The 25,165-nt window shown below is 52.8% G+C and overlaps 6 protein-coding genes across 6 annotated transcripts; 4 read left to right on the top strand and 2 right to left on the bottom strand.

The window, feature by feature from the left end:
- Positions 1-1,839: 1,839 nt before the first annotated feature.
- On the bottom strand, positions 1,840-5,240 carry CPAR01_05062 (DNA mismatch repair protein mutL; the record flags this gene model as incomplete). Its single annotated transcript, XM_060489341.1, has 3 exons — positions 1,840-2,127; positions 2,268-4,544; positions 4,605-5,240. The coding sequence occupies 3 exons, from the start codon at positions 5,238-5,240 to the stop codon at positions 1,840-1,842; spliced, it is 3,201 nt and encodes a 1,066-aa protein (XP_060350807.1).
- A 731-nt stretch (positions 5,241-5,971) lies between these two features.
- Positions 5,972-6,690, top strand: CPAR01_05063 (6,7-dimethyl-8-ribityllumazine synthase; the record flags this gene model as incomplete). The annotated part of the gene is made up of 2 exons (XM_060489342.1): positions 5,972-6,177; positions 6,294-6,690. The coding sequence occupies 2 exons, from the start codon at positions 5,972-5,974 to the stop codon at positions 6,688-6,690; spliced, it is 603 nt and encodes a 200-aa protein (XP_060350808.1).
- A 715-nt stretch (positions 6,691-7,405) lies between these two features.
- Positions 7,406-10,604, bottom strand: CPAR01_05064 (uncharacterized protein; the record flags this gene model as incomplete). Its single annotated transcript, XM_060489343.1, has 2 exons — positions 7,406-10,040; positions 10,336-10,604. The coding sequence occupies 2 exons, from the start codon at positions 10,602-10,604 to the stop codon at positions 7,406-7,408; spliced, it is 2,904 nt and encodes a 967-aa protein (XP_060350809.1).
- A 7,567-nt stretch (positions 10,605-18,171) lies between these two features.
- Positions 18,172-19,023, top strand: CPAR01_05065 (phosphoribosylglycinamide formyltransferase; the record flags this gene model as incomplete). The annotated part of the gene is made up of 3 exons (XM_060489344.1): positions 18,172-18,589; positions 18,690-18,814; positions 18,883-19,023. 3 exons carry the CDS (start codon positions 18,172-18,174, stop codon positions 19,021-19,023), a joined length of 684 nt encoding a protein of 227 aa, XP_060350810.1.
- Positions 19,024-20,005: 982 nt separating this feature from the next.
- On the top strand, positions 20,006-20,263 carry CPAR01_05066 (uncharacterized protein; the record flags this gene model as incomplete). Its single annotated transcript, XM_060489345.1, has 1 exon — positions 20,006-20,263. The coding sequence occupies one exon, from the start codon at positions 20,006-20,008 to the stop codon at positions 20,261-20,263; it is 258 nt and encodes an 85-aa protein (XP_060350811.1).
- A 1,859-nt stretch (positions 20,264-22,122) lies between these two features.
- CPAR01_05067 (cation efflux family protein) lies at positions 22,123-24,533 on the top strand (the record flags this gene model as incomplete). Its single annotated transcript, XM_060489346.1, has 6 exons — positions 22,123-22,541; positions 22,692-23,330; positions 23,417-23,530; positions 23,593-23,691; positions 23,839-24,044; positions 24,292-24,533. The coding sequence occupies 6 exons, from the start codon at positions 22,123-22,125 to the stop codon at positions 24,531-24,533; spliced, it is 1,719 nt and encodes a 572-aa protein (XP_060350812.1).
- Between the last annotated feature and the right edge of the window lie 632 nt (positions 24,534-25,165).

Below are 25,165 nucleotides of genomic sequence, written 5' to 3' on the forward strand. Positions count from 1 at the left end.
CCATGTGTCTCGCTTACTTCTGTTGTAGCTATTTTCGGCAACCTTTGATTTTTTGGCTCCAGACAACGACCTTGAGGCTCTTATCCCGGCATGGTATGCATAATTTCGCACCGCTGATTTGAGTGCCATCACGCTGTCTGAACGACGCTCTTCAGCCCCACTTGCCCCCATTGTTGCCGCATCCCGGACGACGAAGCTGATTTCAAGTCATGCCGCCTGCTTCACGGTCTGTCGCTAAGGACAGGCTGACTGTTGCCTCCTTAATCGACAGCACGAATCTTGCGAGCTTTCTTCTCTTTTGATGGCCGTCTACATGATGAAGTGCTAAGATATTTACTGGTAGCCGCGGAAACCCCGTGTTGCCCAGGCCGGATCTCAGCCGTTGATATGAGGGTAACTTGTGCGGAATTCACAGATGCCAACACACAATCCAGAGAAACATGGTTTCAACTCATTCTCTTGGTTCCCGAGCAGCCATGCCTCACTCCGCGTGCTCACCTTATCTCCCATCGTATAGCTTCTTTGAGAAAATGGGCGGTCTTGCCCTCTAACCTGTAGCCGTCTGCTATATCTCACCGCTTCGCAACCACCGAACACTGTTTCTAGGCCAGTCCAGCCCTTACCTCGCGGGAACCTAATGTGAGACAGGCAGGACGCCAGGAAGCCGGACCCGGTGGGGCGCCATCACCGGGTTCGCCTCACATGAGCCGTTACGGGTAAGCCACAGGGTCAACCCGAGTCAAATGGGTAGACTTGTCCTGTGTCACTTTACGCCCGAACGGTGTGGTCAGGAAGAGACCTCGAAAAGTTGCTGCAGAAGAGGTTCAAAAGTACTGCGGCCCTTTACACACTAGCTAGGCGTGCTAGAATGGTAGGCACCGGCACAGCAGGAATACGATGATGCCGTCTTCCTCAAGCCCCCCACCCGTTGCCGTGCTGCATCATGGAGTATGCTTCCAACCACTCAGGCTCTTCCCGAGTTTCCACACTCTCCCGCTGGGAGGGCGATTCGGCCGGCTGGAAGGCACTTGTATATTCATTGTGGACATCACTGCCATGGCCGCGGAATAGCAAACCCTCTCCCTCAAAACGTGGCAGCACAGTGGGAGCAACAACCGAGATCCATCGTCATGTCAAGCCAGCCGAGTCGTCTCCTTCACACTGGTGCCACTGCGTTCAACGCGAAAAACCAGTCCCAGTCCCGTAAAGATTTCACAGGAAGCCTTGTACGGAGTATACACCAAGTTACGTGTATTCGCCCAAGGGGCCTGGTTTTGTGGACTCCCGTATCATTGTTACCTCCTCTGATCGGCAGTGCCACCCCCATCCACCCCTCCTTTTTTTTTCTCCATCCAGCCTTCCATTTTCCCCGCTGCTTTCGCATTAGAGTGACGTACCCTTGGAACGGCATGACTGGAGTTTGGCCAACTTCATTGCTTTCTCATTGCCTCGGGTGAGAAAGTATTGCTACCCTGGTAAGGTAAACCGCAATTTTTATATCACCAAGGCCCCGTTTGTAACCATAGATATATGTTGCCATGTAAGTAGGCAGCGTATCAAGCATACCAGTACACTCTTTCTTGCGAAGTACTTCTTCCGTTGAATGCTGGGGCATATTAATAACGTGACGAAAGCCCATGGCCCTAGCATGATAAAATACACATATAGTATGTCAATCAAAGTAAGTAGTGCCATCTCTGCTTACCTTGGTCAGACTTTCTTGGTGGTCTTCTAGAGCATCCTTTCTTTGTAAACTGCCTAGTCACTGGTTGACTATGACGTTTCGAGCAACTTTATGTAGCTGACATTGGAAATCTATCGACGCCATTACTTCTGTCACTACCTATATTCTCGTCCAGAAATGTTCAAATGCCATCTCTCATAACGACCCTTGTCACCAGGTGAAGTAAGACGTAGAACGCCTTGGGGTGGAAGAAACGAATGATCCAAAAACTGCCACTTGCTTGAAGACTTCTCCAGGGTAGATATGTTGTACAAGCTCTTGGTGGTAAGACTTGGCCTAGATACAGTGGGACATGAGACATGCAGACTAGAGGATGAGCCGAGCAAATGTAGAATAAGTGAGGCACAGGTGCAGCCATTGAAGTAAGTTATGGTTGTCATTGTCTACATGAAGCAAGTAAAGACCCAGTGTACAAATAGTGATAACTCGCCCCATAGCAAAGCCGCCTTGTAACGCGACCTAACGCCTGGCTCGCGAGGGATATGACACTCATCATAGAGTAAGAAAACTTATCACACTATACTCCTATGTCTTCTCCATCGCACAATGCACCAATATCAACCTCGAGCTCCACCTCAACTCCATGCTTCTCATACACCCAGGTGCACACAATTTCTTGAAGCTTGTTGCTGATATTCTCCATTTCATTCCTACCCATGTGAAACGCCACTTCCTGGATGCCTCTGGAGATGTAAAGATCAAAATCAGACGCATTGGTAACCTCCTGCCGCAAATGTTGTAGATCAAGTGCAAGTGAGTGTGTTTGGGTGTGAGGCTCAGAGAAAAGCTTCTCAAATGGAAGCATCTCAGATCTCATTCTCTTATGTATCTTGATTCTCGACCTGGACCTAGATGCCAGTCTCTTCTTCAGGTATCTTCGCGGAGACATATCTGGCAGGGTGGTTGTAGCTCTTCGAGAGAGTGATCTTCCGCGTTCTTCACCTGAAATTTCGACATACACGTCTTCAGTTCTGTGGCGTAGAGCGTTCAATCTCTCCAACATCTGCCTCTCGTTTGGATCTGGGCTGGCTTGCTTATACCGATGTTTTGACTTCCTCGTCTCTTCGACATCATCATTGTAGTTATCTCTTCTGGACTCAATTGAAGGAAAGCAATAACCTGATGTATCCTTGAGCTCCGGGTGCTGTATATCTATTCGCGTGTTAACGGCAAGCTTGCTTTGTCTCAGTCCGTCTGCCCTACGAGGCTCAAATCTCCGAGCAGCCTGGGCAGGCCTCAGCGGTGCCTGTCGTCCATGACGGTTGCTACCTTGTTCAATGCGGGCAGGTACTCGGAATGGCTTTCGCAATGGACTGGAAGACGGAGGAGGCGTGCCAAGCACACTACTCTCGTCAAGATCCGCAAAGGGATACGGCGTCTTGGCACCGATGCGTTGGCGAACACCTGGGCCCCTCTGCGGTATTATTTCCAGGTCTTCGATTTCGTGTTCAGTAAAAGACGAATGGAATGCCTCCTCATCTCTTGGAATTCTTCGCTGTTCCCGGTGTCTTGGAATCTGATGACTTGTCAGTGGGGCGGTAGGGTGTTGTAGTATCGGTGGTTTCAAGGTCTCTGGTTCGTAAATACCCTCCCTTGCTGCTGCAGGTACCCAATGGGGTTGGGATTTCTGCTGACGAGAAAATTCTCGATCTTCGATCTCTTGGCTGTCTACTTCATCGGCTTCTTGCATAGCATCTGCTAAATTGGGGGCATGGGCTTGCTGGCGAGGAGTTGTATCGCCATCCCTTTGTTCGCCCGTGTATTGGAGGCCAGATATATCTTCGCGGCGAGCCGAATGGTTTGCTGACGCCTTCCTGGCCAAAGACCACGGGTTTGGTTCCTCTCTTTGTGTCTGCTGTTCCATTTGTGACTGGATGAACTCGTGTACGTCAGTGCTGGGAGGCCCCAGAAGAACCAGCTGTGTTTGACCCTCTGGACTGGCAGTCTCTTCTCTAGCCATATTCACTTCCCAACCAGTCCGAAGGAGGGTCTGGGTGAGCACTGCCTCCTGAGTATCCCCCTCATCTCCTCGGCCAATTCGTGCTTGCCCTGGGTCTGAGGAAGGGGAACTGTCTATGACAGTGCTGTACTCGATACCTATTGGACTGTGATCCACAGAAGCGGGACAACTCAGATCTTCCACTGCCCCAGGCACGGCTTTACGACCGTGTGAATGCTCTCTATCGGGGGGTTCTGGCAGCTGCTGTCCACTTTCAGGGGAACCCAGGCCGGTCAATACTCTTTCCTGACTCTTCCCGTCGACCGAGACCAATTCTTGCAGGAGGTCATAGTTCTCTTCGTCGTCGTCTGGAAGAAGATCCGGACTTTGATGTCTAGCTCGCTCGTATGCACCTTGGTGACTTTCCGTGACCACTTCAGCTGTTATGTCGGGCTCGGTTGCTCGGTATATCTCCTTGCACATGTCTTCGAATAGGGACAGTAATTTTGGCTCGTTTGCAAAGATGACCTCGTCTTTGGCCGTGGTTACGTTGGGGTCGTAGCTTCCGAGCCTGCATTCGACATTCAAGCGTATGAAGGGCTTGGGAATGGACTTGGAAGAATTGTCAAGAACGACACAGCCGCGCAGGTGATTTTTGTAAATATCGACAAGTTTCTTCATCGTGCCCCCTGTGGTAGCCATAGGTCTCGAGTCAACGGAAATGAAGTAACCTTTGCCAGACACCTTCAAGGGATCGGCATCAGCTCTCGGGAGAAAAGCTTCGAGTCTCATGACGGATGCTGGTGTGTCTGGTCTTCCCGGTTTCGTTGCTAAGATCGCAGGAGTGGTTCCACTGAACGTCTTCTAGACGCATTGCGAAACTAGTTCGGATCCAAAGACTTGGAGAACTGCCTCTCGTACGCCACCGTCTTTGCTTGGAGCATAAGACCACGACAGCTTGTCATTTTTGATGACCTTTAAGCAGAGTCTAATGTGAGGTCGAGTGAGTGCGTATACCTGTAGGAGGTCCTTGATCTGTGCGTATGTTTTCTTGCTCTCCTTCAGAATTTGTTGCCTGCGAACCGGAATGTTGGCAAACAAGTCCGAGACGTCGACGGTAGTCCCAACGGAGCCCGCAACATGCTTCTTATCCGTAAATCCACCGCCCTTGGGGTTTAGTACCAGCAAGACCGCCACTGGATCACGGGTCGTTCTCGTCGTGATGGTAAGCTTCGAGACGGCATTTACGCTTGCCAAGGCATCGCCGCGGAAGCCGAGTGTTTGGCCTCCCTTGCATTGAAGCTCCTCGAAAGTCCGAAGCTTACTGGTGTGGGACCGGCGTCCAAGAGCATCGTAGTCTTCTGAGCTAATACCGTGACCGTTGTCTCTGACCTGGATTTTGTCTATTGCGTTTGCGGAAGTTCTGATCTCGATATGGTTTGCATTGGCGTCAATAGCATTGTCTACGAGTTCCTTGACAAGTGACACAGGAGATGGGATGACGACAGAGGAGCCAAGCTGACGAACAGTAGCTTGAGGTAGCTGAGATATTGACATCCTGCACGAACACAGGGCTCAAAGAGATCGGCGCAGACGTCTAAGACAAGAGCAGGTGCCCCGAAAGGGAGAAGATATTACTAGATAGTAAGGGACAGACAATATGGACACGACGATGTGAGAAGAACGACAAGGAAAATTGTCAAGATGATGGTGTTACGAAGGTTAGAAGAATCCGGCTGATCTGGACTTGGGAGAAAGGCAACACGAAGAGACTGGACGTACTCAACAGCAAGCGTAGGAAGTAGGTGTGTAAGTCGTCCCTTCCCGTCCAAGAACACGACGGCCGATTTGCCAGCTGGTCCCAGTCGATAGCCTTAATGAGAGCAACCGCCCGTGCCAAAGCTAAGGTACTGTTTCCTGCAGTCAATTCCCAGGGCGCCGAGCCCCGCAGCTCCCCTTCGCAGGTGCAAGGCACGCAAGCACCTCAAACCGCTCTGCCCCGCATCGCAAGGTCCTCGTTCCTGGAAGCCCGCCCGCCCGCCTTGCTACTGTGTATCCCGTAATACAAACACAAGTCATGCTAAGCGATTCCTAAGCCAAAACCCGCATCTTACGTAGCTCTTCCCAGCTCCCAAGAAGCATTGCTGTTCATCCCACCACTTGCCATCTTCAAACCACCCCGCCAAAAAACTACAGAGCTGCCCGCCCACTCACTTACCGCGACCACGATCACAAACGTCTGGATACCCTTCCTCTTCCCAAATCACCACCAACCCATTCAACTCAAAATGTCCGACATCAAGGGACCTACCCCGCAACAGCACGACGGCAGCGCCCTGCGCATCGGTATCGTCCACGCCCGCTGGAACTCGTCCATCATCGAACCCCTCGTTAAGGGCGCCAAGGAGAAGCTCCTCGCCTGCGGCGTAAAGGAGTCCAGCATCGTCGTCCAGTCCGTCCCGGGAGCTTGGGAGCTCCCCATCTCCGTCCAGAGGTGAGTCAACGGCAAAGCAGTCGTACAAGCAAAATGGCTGGGGCTCGGAACTTCCGCTTTCGCAATCCATTCCAGAAGCTACTTGGCTGACAATGACCAACCCCCCAAACCCACAGACTCTACCAAGCCTCCCAAGTCCAATCCGCACAATCCGGCACCGGCACCTCGGCCGGCGACCTCCTCGGCGCCTCCACCACGGACCTGACCTCCCTCCCCACCGAAACCGCCAGCGGCCAGCCATTTGACGCCATCATCGCCGTCGGCGTCCTCATCAAGGGCGAGACGATGCACTTTGAGTACATTGCCGACGCCGTCTCCCAGGGCCTCATGCGCGTCGGCCTCGACACGGGCGTCCCCGTCATCTTTGGCGTCCTGACCGTCCTCAGCGACGAGCAGGCTCAGGCCCGCGCCGGGCTCACGGCCGGCGGTCACAACCACGGCGAGGACTGGGGCCTGGCCGCCGTCGAGCTCGGCGTCAAGCGCAAGGCGTGGGCTGCGGGCAAGATGGAGTGAAGGTAAAGAGGGAAAGAAAGAGGAATTCCCCGTTTGTCAGGAAGAAAACTCCCATTTGACACAACTGCTGCGTCTTTGAGGTGAAAGGGATTGGCAAGGGGAAGCTCTTTGGGTTTTAGACGTTTGCTGGAAAAAAAAAAGTAAAAGAACCCGAAAAAGGGGACACAAAAGAGAAACGAAACAAATCATACCAAGGGTCTGTCGTGGATAGAGATCGACCCATTGAAATTTACTTGCCATTTGAAAACACATCAACATCTACTGGTAGAACCTGAAGCCAATGATCGAGTGAACAAACTTTCGGGGCCCCTGAGTAGGTTGCGTACACCAAACACAGCGCAAGCATGGTCTAGGCAACGAAAAAGGGCTCATCTTCAAGTTTTTTTCTCCAACATTAGTTGATTATGGCACCAAGAGCTGTCTATCATGACTTTGTAAACAATAACCAAGTCCTTTCATCTTGCTCTTTCACTCCCGCAGCGACGCCCGGCAAACAGATTCTCCCAGAATGTACACTTGATGAGGGTGCGCCGAAAGATTACCCTACACCAAACCCTAGATCGAAAAGAGAACCCAAACACGCCTTAAATGAGTTGCGTGATGTGTCTGTGTTCCTTTTTGGTAATATGTCCAGTCTTTTTTTTGTCGTGTTCCAATATCCCACCTCTTCTCTCATCCCCCTTTTATCCATGTGGCATCGTCATTTTGTGTACCTTCAAGAGATGAGTGCTCCAATTTCACTGCCGATGCTCTTCTTCGTCCTCCACAGTCCCCGCTTCTTCTCCTTCTTGGCCTTCATCGCGGCCCAGCCCTCTTCGTCGTCATCGTCCGAGTTGCTGTTGGATTTGTCAGGCAACTTGTTCTCCTGCTGCTGGACGACCTTGGGAGGCTGGTCCCATCCCATGGCTCCCGACATGACCGACATGCGTCGGCCAGAGTCCAATTGGGGCGCTTGCGTTACGGGTCTGTAACGGCCTGGTAAGCCCACGTTGCTGCGTTCCGAGGGTGCGATCGAGGGAGCATACCCGGCACCTTGGGCGTGAATACTGGGTGCGTACCCACCACCACCCATGCCTCCGTGAATAGATGGAGCAAATCCTCCTCCGGGAGGTTGAATCCATGAAGAGGAGCTTGGCTGCACCATGCTCATGGTTCTCGTTCGGGGGTCGAGTCGAGGGGGCTCCAGCATGGAATCTCCAAAGTAGGACTGGCGCTGGCTGTCGTGGACGGAGGGTGTTCCGACATGGCTCATCGGTCTTTGCATGCCATTCATTCCGTTCATGGCGTTCATGTTCTGACCACCTGGAGTCGCCATCATCTGCATGAACTGCATCTGCATCTGCATAAACTGCTGCATCTGCTGGGTCATTTGAATCTGTGCCTGGTCTCCTGGTGTAAGCATCATCTGGGGCATCTGAGGCATTCCGGGCATTCCGGGCATTCCGGGCATTCCCTGCATCTGCTGCATCTGCTGCATCTGTTGCATTTGCTGCATCTGTTGCATCTGCGGCATGCCTCCCATACCACCCATTCCGCCGTTCATTCCGTTCATGTTGCTGTATACCATGGAGGCCGGAACTCCGTTGCCAGGGCCAACCGGTGCTCCTGTGAAGGGATCGACGTTAGCCTCAACGTTGGGGCTACCTCTGCGCATAGCCCGGGCTCGTTCCTCGCCAGCGATAACACCGACAAGGCCGCCCACGACGGCTGGCTGCTGGGCACCGGGGGCGGGAGAGCCTCCTCCAAACGTAAGAGACTCGCGTGGCGGTCCGTTGATGAGACCAGCACCCAAGAACGGGTCTTGCGGGAGCTTCCTCGCAAAGGCGGGAAGGTGACCACCGCTTGTTCCCCTCGGCCCTGTTCCCTCGCCCATGCTCGACCCCGGTCTCGCAGGCTGGGGCTGGTTCTGAGCGGATGCACGCAAATCAGGGTTCGAAGCCATGTTCATGAGTCGAGCAGGCGGCTTGTTCTTGTTTGGGAATCCGTGTGCAGCCAAAATGGCAAGCGGCACTTCTTCGTCCTCCTCTCCCTCGGAGCCGTCTGACCTGCCCGTCAGTGGACCCGCGGGGACGGTCAGGTTTCCGAGGTTGGGGGTGCTGAGCGACACCGATAGATTTGGTCGGGTAGCATGCCCGGAAGGGCCGGCCATCGGGTTCTCGCCCGTCACCTTCATCATCTGCTGTCGGTAGACGGCCATGTGAGCCTCCTGCTTCTTCCTTTGCTTGGCTGCTAGCTTCGCCTTTTCAATGTCATCCTCGTCGTCATCATACTGATCCTCATCGTCATCGCGGTTGTCGTCGGAGGCCTTGACCGTTTCGCTCGTGTTGTCATCGCGTTCCTTGTCTCGACGGTACTTCTCGAACTCGGCGGGAGTCATAACTTTGTTTCGGGGCGGGCTGTGATTGTTGTTGTTGATGTAGCGTTGCGTGTTCGCGGGTGGCTTCGGCGGTTGTGCTCTGCTGTTATCGAACATATTCTCCTCCTCCTTCTTGCTGTCCGTTGCATCCCACGCTGTGGAGAATGCATCTTCATTTCTGCGGAATCTCCCGGGTGGAGACGGGTTGCTAGGCTGACCGGAACTGCCAAGAAATCGACTAGCTGCCACCGAATCCTTCAGAAGGTTTGCATCTTCGTCTTCGATGATATCGGATGGCACATTGTTGCGGAAGGCCAGTGGTGAGCCGTGCCGGGGCACTGGGGGTGGTGCAGTAGCCGGGGGAGAGTTGGAACCGGAGTGCAGCAAATTATCATTAGAGTGTTGACTGCTCCATGAATAAGGCGAGGCCTCGACTTTGATGGACTTGTCAATCTTGATGGGCGACGGCTGAGGTTGATTGACTCGGTTTGTCGTGAGGGAACGGGGTCCCATGTTGGACTTGTCGTTGCCGGGAAGCGTCATTTGGCTAGCTCTTTTGTCGAACCCGGAACCTTTGAACATATTACCAAAATTACTGCCAAAGTCGAGGGCAAAGTCCTCCTCGCTGAGCTTGGGAGGCGTGGCAGTTCTGTCGGTGGAATCTGTCAAACCTCTCGGTCTGCGGGTATTATGGTCGTCCTCCAGCGACGCCTGGGGAGGCAAGGGCGGAGGAGGTAGAGGATGATCGTCAACGGGGACTTGATTCTTCTTTTGACCGCCAAAGGAAAAGGTTCTGCCGGCTTTGCTAAGGAACCCACCAGAGCTGTGCTTGGGAGCTGGGACTTCGGTCTGTGATTTTCTAATCGAGGGTTTCCATTCTTCCTGAGCCCCTTGGTGGCCGAGGTCAGCCGAAGACGGTGTGGTTGAGACGTTGCTGTGGCGCGATGAAGTATCTGTCGAGGTTGTTTTGGTGGTATTAGATGACCCACTTCCCCTTAAGCTGAGTCAGTCGACGTTAGACACAATCCTTGCCATGGCCCTGAAATGAATTGCAGACAGGGGAGGGAAATCGAGACAGCAAGTAAAAAAAGACCACTAGCAGGGCAACAATCCGCCGCTGAGTCCGAGACATGCCGCTGTGGAATGCATGCCAACCCTCTTTTTGCTGCTTGCTTTCAAGGTCTCGTTTTCTTGCTTTCTCAATCCCACCTCCTCCTGCCCTTCAAGGCCAAGAATGTGTTCTAAAATGGAAACGTGATTCAAAGGAAAATGGATAGATGCACACATACCGGTTGTTCTTCACGTCTGCAAATATGTTGTTGTCCTCGAGAGACAGGTCCGAGTATTGCTTGGGAGGAATTGCCATCGTGGTTGCCTTGAGCAGCCTGTGACCACCGTCAAAAGACTTTTGTCCTGCTCCAATTCCAACTTCGGTCCTTTCTAAGACACGGAAGGAAGTCGGCCTTTCCTTGGTCGTTGTCTCTACCGGCTCATCATGGAACTCTTCCGAGTTGACGGTCGATCGCCGCCTGCCGAAAGAGACGGAGAATCTAGGCATATGGATGAACCGCTATTCGTATTTCCCTGCGGGACAGAAACGTTGCGTGTTTACACGCCGAGTAGTTCGAGAAGCGGGCTTCGTAAGGATAAATCTTTGGGGGCTGGCTGTCCTTCGCCTTGGGCTGGGGCCGCAGCGCAGAAAAAAAAAAAGCGATACGAGGCGGGTCAGCCGATGTGGGATGACGACAGATAGCTGAGATTCGGGAGGGCTTTGTTTGTGGCTCGCGTCAGTACTCGGTGCGGAGTGACACCAAAGTGCGGCAAGCGAGGCGATACTGCGTAGCGGAAAGAATCCAGAGTGTCAGCTGCAACTGCGATCCGTCGTTGGTTGACTTGTGCGCGTGTGTGAGGTATCGCAAAGAGTGTCTCCAGTATGCGACTGAGCTAGGTATGTGTGCCACTCGTGGGGACCGAGGAGACGGGAAGATGGGGAATGAGGGTATTGCGGAAATGGTAGCCGCCAGCAGCCTTAGCGATGGACCTGGGCTCTCAACAGCAATGCAATGCTTCTCCCGCTCTCTCGCGCGCCGTGATGTCGCGAATCCGAAGGGGGAGCGCAGCTATGTATAGGCCTGGGCCGGTGGGCTGAGGAATGAGGGAGGACGAAAGGAATGGCTTGAAGATGGCTTACCCAAGGGGTCTGTCCAACGAGACAGAATGAGACGGCGAACAGTCGAGAAGGCGACGAGACGAATATTAGTCTATAGAGCGCATGCGAGGACGTGAAACCAAAAGCCGTATGATCTCATTCAAACTTTTTTATCCAAACGCAAAGAGATGCAAAAAAAAAGCTGGACCCGGGCTGTACAAGGCCAGAGACGATGGAGATGATGGACAAGCGGGCGGGCTAGGGGGGGTTCGCCGATGCGATGCGATGGGGAGGATGGAAACTGGGGTATTAGGATATGAAGAACGAATGAATAAACAGAAACAAAGTCAAGTCGTGGGATGGATGGGCACAACACGAAATGATATGCAACAAATGATGGCAGCAGCAGCGAGGGTCGGCGAAGCAGACAACGAGAGGTTGGAGACTTGGAGCGAACGGTGGGCGGGTGGGAATGTGGAAAGGAGGAGGCGATCCGATCAGTAAGGAATTAGGCAAGGCAAGAGAAAGTGAGTGAGCGAGAGAAGAGCCAAAAAGGCACGGCTAAGTCTAACGCAGGCCAGCCAAGTGTGAGGGTCCCCGTCGACCAAACAGGGGCATGTCAGAAAGAACGTGAGCAGGGCCAGTCCAGGTCTCCAGGTCTCCAGGAGAGAAAATATGAAAGGTCGATGCTCTCCTCTGCTCTCTGCTCTGCTTTGCTTTGCTCCTCTCCTCACTTCTGCATCCCATGTCCCGCGTCCCGCGTCCTGCGTTCTTGGTGGGCCATTTTTCCAGTTCCTGCTGATGGTCTGCTGCTCTGGGACTCTGGGCTTTGTGAGTCTGGTCTGCTTTCTCCCACATCGACGCACTTCCCTGGTTCCAACACCCAGTCGCAGGGCCTATTTTTATTAGGAGAGTGGAGAGACCAAGCAATAGTTGCTGGAAATAGTGGGCTTGAGGCAGCGCTTCACGCGAAATGTCGAGCCAGCCCACCACCGTTCCTTTCACTTGTGACTTCACAGCCTGGTCGGCCCGCTGCCAGCATACCTGCACAGCTGCCTTGCCTCTTTGCTATGCAATTTTTCCCTGGTTCGCCCTGCTAGAATTCTCTGGGCCCAGGGGTTCAGGGTCAGGGATCCAGGGGAAGGGGGTGTGTGCGGAGAAAAGACGCGAAGGGGGGAATGGTATTGAGGATTCGAGGGTTTTGGGCTGCATGGCATTGGATGGGCAGCTTGGGATGACGATGGGATGGCCCGGAGATCGCTCTACTGCCATGTCTGAGGAACGCATAGCGGTCGTTTGTTCGTTTGTTCGTCATCCGCCGTCCTGCTGAACTCTGGTCCAAGCCCGCGTGCTGCGTAAACCCTACCCAAAAGACCGGATGGTAAAACGGGAGATGAGAGACGCCTTCGTTTCCGCCGATGCTATTTTCTTGGATCCTCCAGCAAGTGATGGCTGGCTCTCTCGTTCTCGGTACAAGTGCACGACATGGTCCACGGCCCCGGGGGATTTCGCCATTGTCTCTCTTGGTCCTGAATTGAACCCTTTGAAGGAATCGCCCATTGGGATTAGTGTCGTTGGGTGGCGTCCATCGTCCATTTCCCCCTGGCCGCACACCCTCTTTGGCGGTAATCATACTCGGGGCGGCTTGGTTCTTTCTTCATGCGGAGTAGCGTAGCGGTATGAGCTACTCGAATGTCGCACTGCGTCGTCTGCCTTCAAGGTTCTCGTTACCGATGCGGTACCCCATCCTCTCAGGCTTCAGCTGCACCCGCCATCCAATTGCTGCACCATGGCACTCAGCCCAGCCTCTCGCTGAGGTGTCCTGCATGTTTTCGTTGCCCGGGGCTGCGAGTTCTCAACATCGGCTGAAATGTTGGAAGCTCTGAAGTAAACGCCACCCAGACTTTGGTCTGCCATGCAAGATGTGCCGAAAAACGAGGACAGAACGTGCTTCTCCGGGCGATCGGCTGAATTTGACTTTGGAAAGAGAGCCATCCGGACGAACAGACGAGCGCGGATAAGCAGGAGGCTTTGAGTACCTAGGGCATACGAACTAGGTGGTGCACTGAGAAAGCTGGGTCCTCCTTTGTAGACTGTCGGCAGCCTCGGTAGCGACTCGAGGTCATAAAATTAAACTCGGAGCCGCCGCCATCGAATTTTTGAGACGACTGCAGGTCGAGATTCCTTGGCTAGTGAGCTAATGGACACAAGTTACAACGGCGGCCAGCAACGACAACGTTTTTCTTGCTCATGCCATGTCTCATACTTCCTTTTCCGTCGGCAGGATGGGGCTTCGAGAAGTGGCTGCAGAGTGTGTAGACAGATGGCTGGTTGCGTATCCAGGAATGAGGTTTGGACATCTGATGACTTTTGGTCAGCGGAAGCCGGATGACTGCCACTCCCGAGTATTGCAGATGATGAAATGTTTCGAGGGTAACTGTCTCATCGCAACTTTGTGTTTTCCCGAAGCAAAGCTTGGTCCTTGATTCGGTAAACCTCCAGCTGCCAGATCCACGCCAATATGAGCTTACCAAGAGCAGAGGAGACTTGGTTGGTAATAAACCCGCCGTAGATTTGTCCGAGACCGATCCAAGTCCGGGAGACAAAGCAACGATGGAGGTTCGAATTGACGGGCACTCGCATTCTACCCATGAGTGCGTGATCAAAACGAATGGACCTGATCAGACTCAAGCTCGGTCGCATCCATGGTGGCATGGCATGTCGTCTGGGACGTTGGATCGATAGCACTTCCAGTCACCCTGGCTCGAAAGAGACACAAAGGATGGCTCCCTGTAGGCCGTGGCCAGGATCGTGTCGGGTTCACGGCGGGTGGTTGACAGGGCAGAGCAAATGTCTGTCCCGTGCATGTACGAATATGTACTCCGTACGTACGACATCTGACTACTTTTATTCCTGAAGGCTCTAGAGCGTCGTCCAAGAATGCCCAGACCGGAAAATACGTCGTCCGGCAGATAGGCGATGGAGACGAGACGAGACTCGGACGAGGCATTCGTAGACTTGCTTGATTCTCCTCAATGTCTTGTTAACAGCGTCTATCTGGGATGCGTTCGACGTTCGACTCTCTCTCTCTTTCTTTTTCTCTTTTCTGGTTGCAAGGAAAGAAAACAGGAGACAACCGTTTGACGCAGGTGTGGATATGGGACACGGTTCCATCGGCAGCCACATGTTGCGTCTTCAAGACTAAGACGATGTATGAGGAGATGCTGGCAGTCTGGCAGAGCCTGTGGGAGGCGAATCGTATGCCGATTCGCTGAATTGAAGATTTGAGGTTGCCAATTGCGATGTGGGAGGGGGCGTGAATGGAGGCGAGGGGCAAGAGCCTGGAAGGGGAAGTTGACCGGTGTGGAAGGCAGGCTGGAGGCTCCCGAGGAGAGGGTGGACCTGGAGGCTGGCACCTGACGAAAGTACCTATGTATGTACCTTACTTTGGTAACGTTGGTATCATGAGCATGGGCTGCCGCTGCAAGGTACCTTGCTTGGACCTCCATTGCTCTTCGTAGGTATGCCCCGGCCGCTTATAGGACAATTCCATCCCGCAATCACGCAAAACAGAATTGACCAGGACAAGAGCAAAGCGGGATACTTGGGAGAAGCTCTCCCGAATCTTTATTTCAACTCATATCGCCGCTGTCAAGACGGATACCTATGTCGCCATCTATCGGTACTTTTGTTCCGATCACGACTTTGGCCCATAATTCCCAAGGACGAATACTTGAAAAGAGCCGCCGGACAGGATATACCTGGTGCTCCGGCCTTGATAATACCTTGGCATAAGAGATTAAACACGAATGAGAGGAAGATGCAAGAGCATGTCCGAGATGGGGCGTTAGCGTGACGCTACTCTCGTAGCCCCAGAAGGTCTCCCCAAACACTGAAGACAGACTGTCCTGGAAGCTTGAATAGTGGTTCCTTCAGGCACCAAGATTCTACTTGTCACTTTGTCTGTACTTTACTACTGCTGCCACCTGTGGCTGATATCTGGCGAAGACGTGTGTGAAAAGGTGAATGAAGGTGTGTCTTTCGGGTTGAGGAGGTACTTTATCCGTACTGTTGATGCTTTTGCAACCATGCCATGGCTACCTGCCTTAAGTTGGGTAAGGTGCCTTCCCTTATTGACATCCGTAGTTCATCAACTGAAGTGGCGTGCTTTCTGAAGAAGCAGGAAGGAACGACACACGGAAAATGTGAGAGGGGACAAAGGGACGTCCCGTCGGCCTGTCCCTTAGCAAGTTCGTGTCCTTCTTTACCCCTCCACTTCCCGAATAAGGTACCCATCGGAAGGTCTGACAGTGACGCGGTTTCTCTGGCTGAGTGAAGACTTATGGCACTCTGCCTTGAGAGTCGAGACTGAAGAGTCAAATGGAACTTGGAAGGCCGCTGATGAGGGTCTTCAACCTGGAACGGGCCAACTCACACCTCTCCACCTACCTGCAGGGTTGCGGACTTGTTGTGAATGTCAATCCCTTTTCCACAGCTTCTATTTTCCGCACACGTACCCAGTTGCCTCGTATCGACAACTCGCAGCTCCAGCCCATTCGTTGGATTCTCTGACCGTACCAGAAGGGGGGGAAAAAACCAAAAAACCAAAAAACCAAAAAAAAAAAAAAAAAAAAACCCTGCAAGCTGGCAGCTAAAAGAGATTTACGCCGTCTCTTAAGGATAGTCCTCCATCAAATATAGTATACTAGCACGACTAGGAAGCTGCGCTGTCTCCATAAGATTTCAAAATTCCATCTTGAAATCCTGCCAGGGCGATTTTGGTACATGGGAGAACCCACAAAATGATGTAAGTAACAAGCAAAGCCACCCCCCGATGATGGCCTTATCGAAGTTGATGTACGAATAAGAAATAAAAGTACCTTAGCATATTGTGCACAGTAGGATTTTTGGCGTAACCTGCCACGGACAGATACATTTTACGGTTCTACCTACCTTTGCCTACGTCGACGACGTCTTGTAATTCCCACTTCCAAGTATCCATCCGTACGCGCATAGCCGTCGAGGCAGTAGGACAACCATCACGTCCGTTCCCGCTCTGCAACTGTCCGTCGCGCTTTGGCCTGTAGGCCGCTGCCCAGGCCGGAGTAGCCTAATTGCAACTTAGCCAATCCCGTTCGTCAATAATTCAATCTCAACATGGCACGGCCGAGATTCGATCGAGACAGGTCGACCCAATCCGAGCCGATGACAGCGAACTAACTGGTCATTGCCCCGATCCGATTCCATGAGCTTTCAATAATGCGGCACCACGATGCAAGAAAAAGGGAGAACACTCCAAAGAAAATGGATTGCACTCACACTGGCACACCCTCGTCAATAGTCGGCGGATTAAAGCTCCGTCACTTGCTGCGCATCCTGCGTTGCTACCAATACATGCCAGGGCGAGGCTCAAAGGGGGAATGTTCATGTCGCCTTGAACACCCGTGTTGGTTTGGTCCGTCTTGGTCTCGTCGGCTGCCTTACCGCCCCAGACTTGATCCCTGTTTAGGAAGGTTTGTTCCCCTGCGGAAATGGACGGTCAAACGGCGTCTTGCTGCTCTCCGCCGTTGAGGGGCCGGGCCTCTAGTGTACTTTCGCGTCCGAGTATGGCGCATGCGGGCGCTTCTGGTTGGCAGGGGTCGGAGATCACAGATCTGACGATGGCCGCTCGTGGGTGCATGAGCAAGCCGCAACGCATTTTTATTGCCTTGAGCTCATGCCTCATGTGGGAATTCGGTTTACAAATAGGCCATTCACCATGGTTAGACTAAAGGTCCGTCGGTAAGAGACAATTCATAACAAGCTCATACAGTCAGGCTAGGGAGAATTAAAGAGCCAAGGCCATTTCGAAGCAGCAACCTATGCTGTCAATCTCTCGCGTTAGACGTCGTGTCTGATGGGGACACACCGGCCATGTCCGTTGTCGGAGAATTGCTCGTCATCAAATGGAGCGGTGAAAACCGAACGTGGTTTCTTATCACGAAATGGGTAACATCACGAGATACGAGCTCTTGGGCCCCGTCTCACTATTGCTTGTTGCCCAAGTAATACTATGTGAGTGGAAACATTGCAATCCTCCCGAGCAATCCACCAGCCAGGGCTCTTGGGCGCGGCCTCGGGCTAGATTCGACTACTAAGCTCTGTGCTTGGCTGTAGGTTAGCCCGACATTGAAATTTCTTGTTTCTTTTCATCTTCTAGCCACATTATTCCTTTCACCCAGACTCATAAAGCCTCCTACCGTATGTTCAAACCATCAAATTGCCCTCACCCTGGACGATGGCCAAAATCTTGAAGGATGCTACCCAGCTTAGTAGCTCTCATTTTCTACAATGCTTCACTTGCAACTCATAGTCGACATCGAATCTTGGTGTACCTCAATGTTCTTGGCGCGTTTTTTTCCCGATGAGTTGAGTGAACCTGCAGTGCTCACATGTAAACCTGAGTGAGTGAAAACTCAAGCAAGAGCGACCGGTAGCACCGAACATTCAGTCTCCCAGGCCGTCTTCAAACCACAATTTGGTTGGTTCCCGCCCCGAGTGACAGCCCGGCCAATGACAAGCTACCCCGCCCTTTCTCAGATGCGCTCACAGAATTTTTTTTTAAACTTCTGGCGCATGGCACAACCTCATGACTTTGAAGTGAATACTTTGTGTAACGAGACGCCAAAACCCCCCCCCATGACAAGCATTTGAACCCCGAGAAAACATCCACAAGATTCAAGAGGTCGGGAAAAGCGTGACCCCCCGGGCTCTGTGAAATTAGCTTCAAAATTGCTGCCTTTTTGTTTCACCCACACTTGGACATCCAAATTGGTCACAGAAACGGCGAGACCCGCTCAACCAGAATATCTCGAGAGTTACCCCTCCAAGGAAAGAAGACTCGAACTCACTTCTACTCGCCCCTAGATCAAGGCAACTCACTCGAACCCAGTATCTCACACTCACACTCACATTCACCGACCTCACACATCTAACCATGTCGTCATCATCCACCACCGAAACCTGCCGCCTCGTGGTCCTCTGCTCCGGCTCCGGCACGAACCTGCAAGCCATCATCAACGCAGTCGCCGACGGCACCGTACCGCGAAGCAAGATTGAAAAGGTCATCGTGAACCGCAAGACCGCCTACGCCGTCCAGCGCGCGGAGAAGGCGGGCATCCCGACGCGGTACTTCAACCTCGTCTCGGGCGGCTTCACGGCCAAGGGCGAAAAGGACGAGGCGAAGCTGCGCGAGGGCCGTGGCCGGTACGACGCGGCGCTGGCCGAGCTCGTGCTGGAGGATAAGCCGGACCTCGTCGTCCTCGCCGGGTGGATGCACGTGTTTAGCGCGCCGTTTTTGCGGCCGTTGGAGGCTGCTGGGGTTCCGGTCATTAATCTTCATCCGGCGCTGCCTGGTAGGTTTTCTGAACTCCCTGTGATGCTCTAGAGGCAGAAGGGGGAAAAGGGGGAAATTTGTGATGTGTGCAAGATTATGTGACTAACACTGCTCGTCAGGCCGTTATGATGGTGCCAATGCGATTGGAAGGGCATACGAAGATTTCCAGGCCGGCAAGCTTGAGAACAACCGGACCGGAGCAATGATTCACTATGTCATTGAGACGGTGGACCGTGGAGAGCCTGTTCGTCTACTCCCGGAGGTGTTCCCCCTTCCCCAGTCGCATGTTATGCTGACGAACGGCCGTGATAGATCCTCATTGAGGAGGTTGAGATTCGCTCGGGTGACAGTCTGGCAGATGTGGAAGAGCGAATGCACAGCGTCGAACACGGTCTCATTGTCAAGGCCACCGCAAAGGTCGTGCAGGAGATTTTGGAAAGGAAGAAGCAATAGATCGAAACATTGGCAGTAATGGGGCAAAGACGTTGGGAAGCTTTCGTGACACAAGACTTCAACATCGTCACACGTCATCAATCAGACTCACCGCTAGGTGTTGTATGAGCCTAGATTCAGTTTCTGGCGCCAGCTCCTTTGGTCTCTTCCAGATGCAGTGCCCAGCTTATATGGCCAGTTATGTTGGCTTCACGCAAAATCCGGAGTCAAAGGCTGGGCGAGCGTTCATTGGCCCTCAAAGAGTCATCAAATTATGGACAGGCGCAGTTGCCCATCTAATACTCAGCTCAGATCTATCGGGGGAACACTCAATGAAACAAATCTCTGAGCCAATGGACCACAGATCTCGGGATGCGGCCGCCAAGCGACATCCCTAGTCATGATCTCTGGTGGTCTTTTGTCGGTTACTGATGATCTGAAGGCAGTAGGAAGACCTCGGGGAGAAGAAGAAGAAGAAGAAGAGCTTCTGGCAACAATTATTGCGTCCCAAAGAACGGAAGACGTGAATAACATCGTCCATCACAAGAATGGAGCTCAAGCCCCGAATCGGCTCGAGTTCGGCCTGGTGCCCATGTCCGGGCAGCAACCAAAGCCGAAGCCAGCAAAACGGGGGTGCATCCGTGCCAGTCTCCGAATCGTGTATTTTTATTCTTTTTTTGGAGTGTGGAAAGGATAAGCTGTCGTGATTATGAAAGGGAAGCCGGAGCCGGAGCCGAAGCGGAGGGCCCCTCATCAGTTGAATCAGGTGATGACGGCCAGGTACAAAAAAAAAAAAAAAGGTTCGCCAAAAGTTGCTGCGAATGGGAAGAAGATGCGGCTCTGCTGAGATGTTCTGCAGGTCCACGGCCCGGGGAGGGGGAGGGGAGGGGAGGGGAACCCCTAACCAACTTCCTTATTGAGGAGCCAATGACGGGTGCAGGGCTGAAGGAATTGGGTAAACGTGGGAGTTGAGCCAGGGTTTCTTGAGTCTTTTTGGCGTTGAATGACAAGAGTATATCGTCCTCTCTGTCTTGCTGTCACTATTTGGTTGCAAGTATGTATACAGATAATGTCTAGGGACTATTCGCAAGTCCTGGGTTACCATCAAACATGCCGTAATGCCAAGCCACGGCGCTATGCAAGCATTGTCACTAGAAACCCCGTCGTCTCTTATGCCGGAGTTGAGACGGGAGACAACTTGATTGTCCGTTTTTGCCGATGTGCTGCGCCTCGGAAGGAGTCTCGAAAGATGAGTTCCTAACCTAGGAAAGGGGAAGGGATAAGCAGGGTCGAGTTGGGAACAAACAGTTACCGTTTGATCTGAATCTTGGCGGTGGCTCGAGTAGAGTTTCCTTTTGGTAAGTGATGGGAATGGTTAAGACAATTGGGGGCCCTGAAAGCTGGGGGTACCTCAGATAGTTTGAACTTAGTCAGTTGGTGCTCGGCTAAACCAACTCTGGAAAAAGGCAAGACAATACGGAGTATGTACGTAGTATGGGGGGAACGCGGGCCGGGGGGGTTGAAATGGATTATGAACTCGGAAGTGGCGGTAAAAGGGCAGGTTGAGTCGGGGGGGAAGGGCACTAATTTGCCATGTTGGGGCCCTTGGGGGCTGTACTCAACTTTTTTCACTCAGGACTAGCCGAATCAATCTCACGAGATGAGAAAGTATTGGCGCGACTGTGAGCTCTCCACAAGGTACTTATGTGTGCGTATGTGTACGGAGTATGTGCGAGTGCTCTGGTTGAGTTCAGAGCTCAGAGAGAAGATGGAAAAGAAGGGCTGGCGAAGTTATGCAATGAAGTCATGAACCCGGCAGCTGAAAGGTCAAACCTAGTTTCGAGTGTCCCCCCAAGGTGAGAGAGGCTTGATGTTGCACCAAGTGCCAGAAACCCCAAGAGTCCGTGGGTTGCTGAGGACCTTCAAGAGATGGTGGCCTACCTATGGTCCATGGAGGGACCATTCAGAATGGCAGAACGAGACACGGGAGACAATGCTGAAGGGCCGACACCGGCTCAAAAGGCAACTTGGCGCGAGAACGTCCCCGTTTTCCAGCTGAAAGCTCCAATCTTTTTCTACAATTGCCTCGCCCCAACTGAGAGTGTCGCGACCTGGTTGGCTGGGGGCGTTCTTGGAAATGAAAATGGGCAAACCTTTTTTTTTTCTGGCTGAGGCCAGGGCCGGGGGGTTTCGTTCTTCGGGTGGATGGGAAGGGCAACTCGAAACTACCTTAGGTAGTGTATGTATCCGTACGTATCTGTGCTCGTACTGAGTGTAAGTCAGGTACTAAGGTACGGATAGATAGGCCAAGGTACCTTACCTTGCCTGTCTGCCTTGCCTCGATGATGACAGGGGAGCTCCCTCGTTGCCCATCTGATCAGCGAAATAGGTACTCTGTAGACAACGAGAAAGAGCGAGAGAAGGGGAGAGAGAGAGAAGGACCAACGTACCTGGAAAAGCGCCCAGAGGAGCTACAGCAGAATCCATGGCGTTGCGCAGGTTCAAACGCCAGTAGCCACTCCTCCGATACAACATTGGTCGGGTCTGCCAACGCCCGTACCGTGAAGCTCCCCAAGCGTCTCTTGGTTTTGTCGAATCGTAGCCCCAGGAAGCTCTACGCGAGTGTGAGCTCTCTCGAAAAGGTCCCCTCCCCATCCAAACCAAGCCCCCAGACCCCAACCCACTGTCTCGCCGCGTCTTGCCTTGCCTTGCCTTGCCTTGCCTTGCCTTGCACGGTAAGTACCTTACCTTGCCGGCTGCTCGTCTCCTCAGACCCTCCGGGTCCATACTGCATACTCCGTCACTGGGGGGGGGGGGGCCGCCTTTTTTTACACGTCCACGCGCGCCGGGACCTGCCAATTCATAGCTTGGAGCTGCCTGCTGCACGCCGACCACGAGATTATCAATCTCATCTATTATCTTGGCCTTCTCCCTCGCATCGCGCCGGCTACTCTTCCCTTTTCCTCTTCTCTCTCTCTTCCTCCTTCACTTCAAACTCACTTCACCTGCCTACCCTTCCGCCTAGCTCCACTCCATTCTCTCTGTTCCTTTTCCCTGGTCGTCTCTCTCCCCAATTCGACCTCTGCCGTCATTGCCTCTCTTTCTTTTCCTCCGGCCACGATGAGCTCGCCGCAGGATCATCGCTCGAGCAGCCCTCGAGTAGGCTCATTCAAACGTCCCTCAGTACTCAATGCCGATAGCGACCCATCACTTCTGGCCACCAGAGGCAGCGGCGCCTTGGTATCGCTCATCCGGAACCGCTCCAATGCCACTCTGCGAGAGTCGCTCAAGAGCCCGGCCTACCACCAGCTGGGTCACGACGAAGAGGAACATGAGAGCACCTCTCTGCTTGGCTTCCTGCACAGGGACTCGGACGATGACCACCACCACCGCTCCGCCGCCGAGGAGCGCCGTCTAAGCGAACTCATTTTCGGCCCTCAGATGAGGAGCATGCGCCTTATCGGCAACAGCAACCCGCGCTATCAATGGGAGCGCTACTGGAAGACGGAGGCCGAGCTTGAGGTTATGCCAAAGCATATGTGAGTTCCTGCTGTGCAATCTTGCCGCCCCGGATTGCCCAGGCGCAATTCGGGGTTCACAGTCTAATCCCCTACTCCGTCGACTGCTCTCCGTGTACCAGTTTGCGAGTTGAGTTGCGAGTTGCTAATGTGCATTGTCAATTCCTAAAGCCGCGAATATTACGAGAGAAACAACGATTTGATTCGCATGTACCTCTACATCGACCAGCTCTTGGATTCATCCGTGCCCCACGATCTGCTCAACGAGTATCACCAAGCTCTAGACGCCTCGGCCTATCGCCCAGTCGATGTCCCCCAGACCATTACCGAGGAGTCGCCAACTCCCACCTCACCACCGTCCAGAAGCGGACTCACCTACGGCAGCACTGCTGCTTCAGCCCAAAACAGCAGCACGGAGCAGAGTAGTTCGGCAAACAGCATACAGCAAAAGGCGAAACGCAAACCCAAGGACATTTTTCGGTCCACCGAGGCGACCCCACTTCTCAGTGGCTCTGATGAGGAGGAAGGTTTAGCCGATCAGCCCAAGCCCGAGATCCCATGGCTCGAGGACTCCGACCTCGACAGCAGCGACCCCATCGTCACTTTGGCCATTTGGGTCAATTTTATCGCAAACGCAGCTTTGCTGATCGGAAAGATTCTTGTCGTCGTTTCGGTACCTTCAGTCTCAGTCCTGGCCAGTTTGGTCGACGCGGTTCTCGACTTTCTCAGCACCGCAATTGTGTGGACGACAACTAGGCTCATTGCCGCCAGCCAAAATGACCAGCATTCATATCCTGTGGGCAGACAGCGGTAAGTATCAATTTTACCCCCTTACTTTTTTTTTTCGCGATGCTGCCTCCGCGTTGCATTCCGAGCCGCGTGCTGACTCGCTACAGTCTCGAGCCTCTTGGCGTGCTGGTTTTCTCCATCGTAATGGTTACATCCTTCTGCCAGGTCGCTCTGGAAGCTATCCAGCGTCTCATGTCGCCCGACCACGAAATCGTTCAGCTGTACGTCTCAGTCGCTCCGCAATTTTCGCAGACTCGCAATGCTAACCTCGCGGGAACTACAGCGGCATCCCGGCCATCTCCATTATGGTTGGTACCGTGGTGATCAAGGGCTTGTGCTGGCTCTGGTGTCGTCTCATCAAGAACTCGAGCGTTCGGGCGTTGTAAGTTGATCTGGCACCCTGCTCCTCTTTCGTCGTAACCTCAGCGTTTGCGTCGCAACGGGTTTACGTAGCCGCCTCCAGATCGGCGCCTATCATGGAACATGGGGAACTTTCATAACTAACTCTTTGGTTTTCTCCATTCTGCAGGGCCGACGACGCCATGACCGATGTCATTTTCAACACTGGCTCCATTCTGTTCCCCATTGTTGGCTACTTTGCCAAAATTTGGTGGCTTGATGCCCTTGGTGGTCTTCTGCTGTCTCTCGTCGTCATCGTCAACTGGAGCGGAACCTCGATGCATCATGTCCGAAACCTGACGGGCTTTTCGGCGACTTCGGATGAGAGAAACCTCCGTGCGTAACTTCTTTTCTTCCTCTCTTGTCCCCTTCTTTTGCCATTTAACTTACCGTTTCGTCTCCCCCACATTTTCTATACTTAGACCCTGTTATAACACCCCCTTGTCATGCCTTTGTTTCCTCTTTCCCTCTTTCCCTTCATTCAAACCTTAAACACGTACTACAAGCTATAGAGCCAGTTGACCAGTTGATGCATCAAACATTCAGTAAAATCATCCATGAACTAACATCATTACTTCGATAGTCCTTTACCTTACCATGCGCTTCGCCACGTCCATCAAACAGATCCAGAATCTGCGGGCTTACCACGCGGGCGACAAGCTCTTCGTTGAGGTCGACATTGTTCTCAATGCCAACATGCCTCTGAAGGATAGCCACGATCTCAGTGAAGTTCTGACGTATTTCCTCGAGTCAGTGCCCATCGTCGACCGCGCTTTTGTGCATGTCGACTACGCAACGTACAACGTTGACACGCACATCACTTAATAGTTGTTCAGTGAAAGCGTTGCTGCATGACACAATACTCTGTAATATTAAGTACGGGCTATCTATTCTGGCAACCCTTGTCAACATTCTTCTCAATCTCTCCGCATCTCTTGCAACGGTCAGGAGCGTCGGTAAATCACCACCCCAGGGCGGAAAAGAGTGGGCGTCATGGTGCAAGGTCAGCAGGAGTATGGGGCTGGAGACAAACTATGAAAAGAAGGATCAGGTCACAAAAAAAGGCAGCATCTTGGGTGGGTTAGCATTTTGAAAGCGATTTAGTGGTTCATGGCCATTGTTGTACATTTTATGTTTATTTGCTCGGTGTATCTGGTTGGCTACAAAAAAGAAACAAGGGGCGGCTGTCTCCCACCTTCCCTTCCGTCCCGTCAGTGTGGGGATCGACAGGGTCTTTGGATGTTGTTTTGTTTGAGAATCCCCCGAAAGTTTCAAACATGATTTTTTTTTAAAAAAAAATCTGGATTGTCGATCGACGACAAGGAAGTATAGCTCAGGGGGGGTCGGAGGGATACATAGGGTACCTAGTAAAGAAAGACGAGGGAACGCAAGTAGCAGGATATACTAGGGACGGCGATGGTGTGGCGCAAAGTTGAGTGAAAACAGAACACAAAACC

This window comes from Colletotrichum paranaense (genome assembly GCF_030867605.1).
Source record: "Colletotrichum paranaense strain IMI 384185 chromosome Unknown Scaffold_4.1, whole genome shotgun sequence".
NCBI classification, from domain to species: Eukaryota; Fungi; Ascomycota; class Sordariomycetes; order Glomerellales; family Glomerellaceae; genus Colletotrichum; species Colletotrichum paranaense.